This window comes from Anopheles merus, chromosome 2R, assembly GCF_017562075.2.
Source record: "Anopheles merus strain MAF chromosome 2R, AmerM5.1, whole genome shotgun sequence".
Taxonomy (NCBI): domain Eukaryota; kingdom Metazoa; phylum Arthropoda; class Insecta; order Diptera; family Culicidae; genus Anopheles; species Anopheles merus.
Genome location: NC_054082.1, coordinates 35,825,472 through 35,835,050, shown reverse-complemented (window position 1 = coordinate 35,835,050; position 9,579 = coordinate 35,825,472). Strand labels below are relative to the sequence as shown.

Here is a 9,579-nt window from a genome sequence, read left to right as displayed (position 1 = left end):
AACAGTATAGAAAATATGTATAAAAAAATAAAAGTAAACAAAGTAACGATAACAGAAACAGTAAAATCAAGCACTTAAATGATTCGACAATTAGCTTGGTAAACTTTAAAAAAAAGGACAGTTTTACTTAACAAAAACATGAACATAAATTTTCAAAAACACATTAACAACAACTTTAACGGATGTCTAACTATAATAAAAACATACTTTTTGTCCAAAAACTGTAGCAATTGGAATAATCGGCTAGCAACGGGTATCATCGTTTCATTAACCAATAAAATTATTTTCAATGATTTTCCACCACACCGCAATCCACACGTCGCGCTGTGTGCTTTGGATGCTTCAAGCGTCTTTTTAAGAACCATTTCAAATCAAGTACACCTCAGCCACTTACCGCTTGCCCTTTTCAAGCCTCAGCCACGGCAACAGCAGCAAGCGAGCGAAGGTAGACAGTGTGAAAGAGAGAGGGAGATGGTGGGCGAGCGAGAGGAAACGCATCCCACCCTCGGTACGCGCGAGATCGACCGACCCGCGTCTTACCGTGCCGCGGGTTAACTGATCGGTCCGGCGAATGCCGCACCCGACCCCACCGGGGCGTCGAAAATCATTAAAAGAGCGGCTACGCACCGCAAAACCCAACAGACGTTGTAGCGAACTCAACGATCGCGGACGTCCGTTGTGCTGGTTTGCCTCAGGTTTGCGCACTTCTGTCTTCTCCCACTTCCCAGATCCCCGTGTACCGGTGGCTGTACCGTGCGGTGTATCCAGCATCCAGTGCATCCCAAGGGGGCAAACGAGAGTAAAGCGGTAGTGGAAGTGGTTAAAATAGGAAGTGTCAACACTCGTAATTCGATTGAATTCCCAACGTCCGGCGTACGTGCACAAGTGGACGCGTGTTAGAACCCCCCTTTGCAGTGTCCAAGTGTGTTGCGTGGCTGTGCGTAGTACCGTGTGTGTGTGAGTGCGTTCCGTGCTTGAGTTGGTGATTGTCGTATCGTACGCAAAGCCCTCAATCCCTTAATCAACGACACGATGCTGAAGTTTGTGACCATTTGCTGCCTGCTGGGCTGGGCCGGCTGGGCCGTTGGGCAGGAAATTCGTAAGTATCCTCACAGCATGGAAGCGAGCGTGACCGATCGTTCATCACTCATCCCCATTAGTCCGGACCAATCCCGTGTCCGTATGCGTACCGAGGTTATAATGCGAGTTTTGGGACGGCGTGCGTGAACTTGCCCTTGCCTGCTTTGGCCGAGGATGTCTGCCTTCCATTCATGGGGCTTTTTTTTGTTTGTTTGTTCACACTTACGGCAAGAACGGGTGGAGTTGTGCAAATAGCGACATAAAGATGGTTGCTCAATGGTTGAAACTGAAGAGTCTCACTAGTCGCTACCGGTAGAACAGCTCGATGAGCTCTGTAAATGGTGATTGGAGCTCCAATCCACGGCCCAAACATGACACAGCAGCTTTGTATGGTACCGGGCCGGGTGCCGTGAGTCATTAAGCCGATAAGTGGAAAGGGCGTCCACCTTCGGTACAGTGATGTAACGATGCTTCACGGTGTGTGTGTGTGTGTGTGTGTGTGTGTGTGTGTATTTCAGGCTAGTCAGACGTTAAGGATGTCTCAAAGCGCTACTTAGAAGATCAGGCACCCATATCCAGCTCGGCAATGTGCGACTCGGTAACTCAACTTTCCTTGCCACTTACGATTGCGCCAGACCCGAACGCAACGCAACGCACCGCACCGCATCCGGCGTTTGCTGCTAAATGCAGTTGCAGTTGCCAACCGCCCAACATTCCTGCTACCCATTGACGGACCCCAGTAGGTCAGCGTACAGCAACGCTCAGACACGTTGTCGGTGCTTTGCTGCCTTTGAAAAGTAAAACATCTCATTATCGGTTCCAGATCGGATCGTGTTGACGATCGCGATAAGATGGGCGTGCGAAAACTACCGAGCAGCGGAAATAACCTTTCGCGGGGGTCTTGTAGTGGCGTGTAACCCTGCTCCCCGGGGACAGCAAACCGACCGGGAGGTATGAAGCACCCAACACAGCTGCTTAACATTCTGCCACCGTAAACGATCGAAGGCGATGATTGATGAATCATTTGCTCGAGAGAAGAGCAACATGCCGTGCTGTATATGCTAATTAGTAGCAGGAACGGGTCGATGTTCTTGGATTTTTTTTTTGTTTTTGGGAATTGCCTGCAGCCGAACAAAAACAAACCCAATCTGACCATTAACTGTACGGAATGTCCAACTCAGCTTGAGCGCCATTTAAAGCTCGTCAGCGAGTTAACCGCAGTCGCTAACGGATCTTTGATGGGTTTGTGTACCCTGAGATCTAAAAAAACGCTTCTCATTGGCATTGACATCACTCCAGCGCGCACTATTAGCGACGAACAAATGTCTTCGTGTTTGAAACCAAAAGTACACGGGAAAAGACATTCTGTGCCATGCTCGCGGTACCCCGTAAGATGTCATTAAACACGGCGTCGGTCGGCGTCACTAGCAGCAGCAGCAGCAGCAGCAGCCAGGAGCTTTTTTATGAACCTTTAGCAAAGCATCCATCCTTGGGCGGGAAGGTAGGTGGAATGGAATGCTCACTGGGGGCCACTATAGACCGAGCCGAACTTAATTTATCATTTCGCCGCCTGCCGATGCGCCTGCGAACACCGGAGAGGTGTCAGTGGGTCAATGTCGAGGCATCGCCTGTGATGCCACCGCAAAGATGTGCACCCGCCCATGACCGAACCTCCGAATGCCTCCTTCTTCAGGGTCGGCTCTTATTAGTGGCCCGATACGAGCCAGGGTCTTTTACTGAAGGTTTCCTGCGCGCGCAAACAGCGTGCAAACAAACAAAGCAAACAAACAAAAATCAACCCTCCCTGCTGGATGATTCTCTGCGTGCAGGGGATTCTCTTGATTATACAATATCGCTTCGATATGCAGTTACGATCGCCGGTTGCGTAACGCAGCCGCGATGAGCAATTTCCCATTATTGTTCTACGCAGAAAAGGGGTGGTAGCGGCACAGCCGTAGTTTTCCGCTTTTTCCCCGTTTCCCAAGCGACTAGAATGTGTGAATCGAGGCGATGCTAATCGAATCGAGAATCATGACGTTGACTTTTCTAGAACCGCATCCAGGCTGTGCATCCGGAGGTGCCTCGACTAACATTCTGGGAAGTACAACAGCACACCTGCAAACCCGGAACCTCATTACGGGGTGGCCGGTGAGCCTTCATCTCCATTTTATTGCATTTTATAATCGACAAAATTACCGATCGTTCGCCGGCACGTGTGTGTGTGTGTGAGGGGGTTAATCGGTTGCAATGCGCAGTTCCTCGGTCGGTGTGTGGGAAACCCACGGAATGCCACCGTTTGCAAAAAACGGACCTTTCCACACCCATAGCACCGAGCGTTAGGATTGGGAGGACAAACAAAAACCGGCCCACCGCAGTGGCACCAGTGTGTCTTGCGCATGTAATGCAAACACTCGCACGGGGTGCAATGTTTTTTCGCTGCGCCGGGGCAGTAGTGACCACACGTTATGCAACCCAAAAAGCGGGGGTTGACGATGTTGGAGGGCAAAAAGGGCCGCTCCGAGTGTGAAAAGTGTGCCCGGCACTTTGCGAGTGAAAGTGAGGAAGTGTTGGCGAGCTTAATTTGGTTCGCCCGAACCCACTGCCCACTGCCGAGGGGCGTGGGGGCTGGGTGTATGTTTATATGCCGCTGTTTACATCCCTGTTCCCCAGTAACACAAAGCCCTCATTTTCCACCAAACAATCTCAAGCAAACAAAGAACGTAAATTAGATGGTGGACAACAGCGCAGCAGTTTATTAGCCTCTCCCTGCCACTCCCTCCCTCTCTCTCTCACTCAGTGCTTGTAGCCACTGCGTACGATCACATGTCACAGATATCGGCCCTTACCGGTCGTCGAACCGTGTGGCTTCGCTAGCTCGCGCATTACACTCGCCCCAACACCGTACTCGAACCGTTCATTACCGGGGGCGGGAGGCAACAGTGCGTGTGTGTGGACCCGAGCCGTTCCTCCAACTAAATGGTATTTACTCGCTAAACAGTCCCGGGCCGAGTCCTTGGAGCGGTCCATGAAACCGATCTTCATGGTGACGCACGCGCCATGTGCATCAGAGCTTAATGGGCAGGTTGGGCAACCGCAACCGGCTTAGTGCTTAGTTTTTTCGGACGCTCTACCAACTTCACGAAAAGCGTGACCTTCACAAAGCTGTCACGGGGTTGGTGTGGGACAAGTCCACCATGCACGCACACGCGCTCGTCCAGTATCTCGTCCCGCAATTGATGGTTTGTTGGGATTGCCCATCTTAGACCACTTAGAAACGGTGCGCAACCGGCCACTTCAACTCTACTCTGCGTGTAAATGTTCATAAAAGTGTCTCTCTTGCCTAAATGTTACATCTTCCACACCCCTCCCCCCTGTGGGGTGTGCTTTCTTTCGACAGCGAACCGGTTTCCTATCCACACTTGCGGTACGCGACACTTTGCGGTTGGCGGCCGCAAATAGGGTAGGGAAAAAATGCTTTTTGGTGTCCACGTCGGTGTCGGTGGGTATGTCTGCAACACTACCCGCAACCAGCAAAGTGCGGTGCGTTTGGTGTCGTTAAACTTTTGACACCCAAGACCTTGGATTGTACACACACACACACACGAATGGTGCGTAGTACATCTGTATCCAGTAGTTTGGTGCAAGAGTCAGTATTACCTGTGCTTCACTTGCAAGCAGAAAAGCAAGGCGGGTTCTGGACGTCAAACGTACCTAAGGACACTGGATCTAGTGAAAGGCAGCTGGAAGCATCAGGAAGTGCACGACACTATTTATCGGTCAACCCAATCGGGTTTTTTTTTTTTTTTTGTGCGGGACAATGAACGTGGTCGATTGCTCTGGCTCGGTAAATGTCAGCTACTACCACAGCTCAATGCCATTCGATGTGAGGCAACTGATTTCCACCCCAAACAGGAACTTGTAGCTGCGATTCAGTTCCGATTTAAACATAATCTGACGCTCATCAATATGCATTTTAGTCACAACCCATTCCATTCTAATGCGTTCCGTACTCTTTCCCCACCCCCCAGCGCCGTACATCAAACAGTGTCGCCGTTCCGATCCCGGCCTGACCGACTGCCTGAAGGAAGCGCTGCAGCATCTGCGCCCCTATCTGTCCAGCGGCATCCCCGAGATAAAGGTAAGCCTTCGGATGGCCTTCGGCAAACTTCGGCATCAAACCGGCATGTACCGGTTTTTGGACCGGCAGCCCGTAAGGTCAGCCTGTCACGGGCGGGCTGCATACGTACGGCTAAGCAGACACAGAACCTTTACTGTTTTGTTTTGTTTTTTTTTTTTTTGTTTAATTAACCAACCTGTTCGGGTATATTGAACCTGATTGAACCGCATTCCCTGCCACAGCACACAAAAGCATGGCAACCAAAGAAAACAGGACAAAAAACACCAAAAACTCACATTTCACTTTCACTTAGACCCTGTTTTGGGTTGTGTTTTGGCCCTCTTTCAAGCCGAAATTTGACTTGACTTTCGCGGCCACACCGCGGCGAATGTCGATGGTGTGACGCACATAGCACGCACATTATGCAATCCCCAAAAAAAAGTAAATATTAACCAAACACGAAAAAAAAGTAGCACCTACCTCTCGAACGAGGTGGACAGAAGACGAACAAAAAAAAAACAACAACAGACCAAAACACTCGAAACTCGCTCACTCATGGGCAACCTTCGTGCGGTGAAGACCACAAGGTGAAGTTCAGTGTCAATGGCGTCTAGGCCGGCAGCCAAAGGTGCCAATTTAAAACAAGAAGAAAAAGAGGAAGAAGAAGAAGAAGAAGAAGAAGAAGAAGAAGAAGAAGAAGAACAAGACTATTCAATCGAGTTGTTTGTTGAATGAGGGCCAACCAGATGATATCGTAGACTGCCTTGCCTTCCTTGCCTTGTCTCACCAGAAGCCATCTTCCGTGACGGAAGAAGCCGGTCGGAAACTGTTAAAACGTTGTGCCGCGATCGAAACGCGCAGAGTTTTGGTTTCTGGCGATAGGAGTAAACTATTACAAGTAGTACAAGCATAAGGGATTTGTTTACGATGGACTCATCCTTGATATGCGTGGTGGATTAGACTGGATTTAATAAAAGCATTTTGATTATGATTACACACACACATACACAATCGTCTCCGTTCTGCACCGTACCAAACACACCACTCAAAACAAACACTCCCCTTTATTTGTAATGTAAACAAAACAATTAAACGGTTTACAACGGTTTCGCCTTGAGCACTGCGCTTGTTTACCCCAAAGCACCGTAAAGCAACCATTGAACCTTTGAAGCGGCAGGGCTCATGTGCGCGCCTAAGTGCATCAGGCACTGACCACCGATTAGTAACGGGGGTACGATCAGACGGCAAGGTTCCCTTTTCGGAGGTGAGGTGGTAGAGTGCGTAACATTGAACCCGCAATACCGTGCACGCTTTATGTTTTCCTTATTGTTTTGTCAATTGCGGTTTGTCCCACTGGTCTGCATCCGGTTGCTGTCCCCAAGCAAAGCGAACATTGTATTGAGCGGCTATTAAAAGTAATGTTGCCGTTGGCACTGACAGCCTGCCGCCGGGGAAAACGGGGTTCGTTTGTGCGGCTTTCAAACTTCCTTGGACCCGTCACTGGTAGCCGGCGTATCTATTGACTAATGTGATCGTGTTTTTTCTCTCTATCTCTCTCTCCCCCTCTCTCTCTCTCTCTCTCTCTCTCTCTCTCTCTCTTTCTCTTGATTTAACACTCCAGCTACCGTCGGTCGAGCCGTTCGTGATGGATCAGCTGTCGCTGCAGCTCACCGGAGGACCTCAAGGATATCGGATCAACCTGAAAAACATGGAAGTGTTTGGCGCTAGCAATTTTACCGTCCGGTCTATCAAGTAGGTGGCACACGCGCTCTACATCCTTTGGTTTTGGGGTGGTTTTTTTGTTGATCGTACATTTCACAATCGTTCTTTCCCTTTCGCTCTCGCTCTCTCTCTCTCTCTGCTTGCATTGGAACAGATTGGCTGACGGCAGCAAACCGTTCGAGACCCGGCTGACCATTCCCCGGCTAACAATTCACGCCAAGTACACCAGCAGCGGTGTACTGATCATCATCCCCGCCAGCGGTTCCGGTGACTTCGATGCCGTGTTCGAAGGTGTTACCGCCGACGTTAAGGGACTCGTATCAACGAACGAGAAACCGACCGGCATGCATCTGCGCGTCGAAAAGCTCGATCTGAACCTGTCGATCAAGAAGCCGCGCCTCAGCGTTTCGAAGATCTTCAACAACAATCGCATTCTGAGTAAGTAGCGCAGTGTACACCCTGAACTGCCAAAGCTGCGAACTACAATCTCGGCCACTCTTTCACCGTACTCCCACAGCCGAAGCGACGAACCTGTTTCTGAAGGAGAACGGCCACGAGGTGCTGCGTGCCCTGCAGCCGCAGCTGCAGAAGAAGCTGTCGTCCGAATTCACCGGCATCGCTAACCAGCTGCTGGACAACGTTCCGATTCACTTCTTCATCGTAGACTAATGCGCGGCGGGCGTACTGCGCGCGCAAACTTTGTTTCGGGACGGGCACTATGTGATACTGTTTGTTATAGAATTAAGCTCCCAGACCAGACCAGAACCGTGCGACCGTTGTTCGTGTCGTGCTTAGTGCTTGTTAGCATTTTCATAGCTTTGCACAATGTGTTTGTGTAGCAAGAGAGTAGGACGCATTGCTGCGCATTGTTGTTTTGAGAGACAAGCAAACGTTCAGTGTGATGCATTCTACGGTTATCGGGTGGTTAAACTTTGATGGTTAAGGAAACATCCCTTGCAGTACAAACGACAAACGACAACAACAAACATAATCAGTTAGAAAAAGCTTCATGAGAAATTTCAGCTCCAAAGGCGAGCCTAAAGCGCACCCGCTACAAATCAATTTTATAATGTTGTGAACGTGGAAAACTCTTCTTATGCTTGATGTAATAAACAAACTAAACTAAACCACTAAAAGCTGTACTGTGTTTGAAGATTTTGCTTTGAAAATGTTTAAAAAATAAATTAATGAACTACTTACGTTAGGGCGATTCTATCCTGAATAATAACTAAACCGTATGTGCATGTTGGGGCGGCTGAAGCCCCTCCGAGGGCCCTAAGAGGTGTAGTAGACGGGGCATCGGAGACGAGTTTGTAGTGCCGGGGCATCCTAACGGGTAAAAAAGAGTTGAGGGGATATTGGTAATGGCTCCCGGACCGGTATGGGGACACGGTCTATTCGGGACATAAACCCATGTCGGGCATGTTGTTACGTCGTACGAGTTGACGACTGTACCACCAGACCGGCCAAGTCTGGAACCGGAACAGTCTTTACAGGGACTTTTATTTTGTTGCAAACATGGGGGTGCTCAGGATTCGTGGATCACGGGGTCCCATGCATGCTAGACTAACGATCCACGGGGCCCCCAGACAACCACCTAGTTCTCCCACCGTTAGATGCCGGCACTGCGTGCATTCGTTTTTGGATGAAGATTGAACCTGAACGATATAATGGCTTGTTTATACACATATCATATTTCTAACAAAGTCCATTAGGATACTGATTAAATAGATTAACCTTTTTTTTTTTTGGTTGTCCAATTCGTATTTACGTTCTTTAATAATTTTTAAAAATAATTAGATAAGCAGAAACATAAAATAATTAATTCCATAATCTTCTTCTTCTATTTGGCGTAACGTCCTACGCGGACATGCCGGCCTATACAGGCTTTCGAGACTCAATTCATTACTACGTAGACGGATAGTCAATCTTTACTACGGGGGGAAGGTCCAACCTAGACTTGAATCCATGACGAGCGTGTTATTGCGTCGTTCGAGTCGACGACTGTACCATGGGACCGCCTCACATAATTCATATTCCATATTCCTATATTCCATATTCTAGGGTCATCACAATCAAGCCGGTCTCATGATACAGTCGTCAACTCGTACGACTTAACAACATGCCCGTCATGGATTCAAGCCCCAAATAGACCGTGCCGCCATATGTAGAACTGACTATCTTGCTATGGGGGGAAATTAATAAGTCACTGAAAGCCAAGCCCACAAGTGGTGGTAGGCAGGCCTTGACCGACAACGATTGTTGAGCCAAAGAAGAAGAAGAAGAAGGGTTATCACATCATCATGGATCATCATTTGTAAAAAATAGTCTTAGTACGGTTTAATGTCCCACTGTAAGCGAATATCCAACCCATTTCGGCAGACTTTCTCACGAGTTATGCAATCCGCAGGGCGAGATTTAAGCATAGGGTAGCGCAGTGCAGAAGGAGCGCGATCACAACGAGACATTCAATGGACAAACCTCTTCAAAGAGCATGCCTTGCTAAACGCGCCTAACGAGCTGTTGACAAAGTATGCATCGAAACGGAAAGCATACACCGGACAATTGCATATCTTTAGGCGTATTTAGCAATGAGGAGCTTTTCGCGGCGATCGTGAAATTGGAGACATTTTAAACCAAAATAGGTAAGTATTTGTACA

The 9,579-nt window shown here is 48.8% G+C and overlaps 1 protein-coding gene across 1 annotated transcript; it reads left to right on the top strand.

Moving 5' to 3' along the window:
* The first annotated feature begins 620 nt into the window (after positions 1 to 620).
* Positions 621 to 8,047, top strand: LOC121589474. The gene is made up of 5 exons (XM_041908418.1): positions 621 to 1,099; positions 5,109 to 5,218; positions 6,819 to 6,949; positions 7,074 to 7,357; positions 7,437 to 8,047. The coding sequence occupies exons 1-5, from the start codon at positions 1,033 to 1,035 to the stop codon at positions 7,586 to 7,588; spliced, it is 744 nt and encodes a 247-aa protein (XP_041764352.1). The 5' UTR covers positions 621 to 1,032; the 3' UTR covers positions 7,589 to 8,047.
* Positions 8,048 to 9,579: the final 1,532 nt, after the last annotated feature.

What these genes read in the sequence shown, in the direction of transcription:
- LOC121589474 (XM_041908418.1), top strand. Translation starts at nt 1,033, where the DNA reads ATGCTGAAGTTTGTGACCATTTGCTGCCTGCTGGGCTGGGCCGGCTGG. An exon ending in TTTACCGTCCGGTCTATCAA is followed by an intron (nt 6,950 to 7,073) that starts GTAGGTGGCACA and finishes GCATTGGAACAG; the next exon opens with ATTGGCTGACGGCAGCAAAC. An exon ending in CAACAACAATCGCATTCTGA is followed by an intron (nt 7,358 to 7,436) that starts GTAAGTAGCGCA and finishes GTACTCCCACAG; the next exon opens with CCGAAGCGACGAACCTGTTT.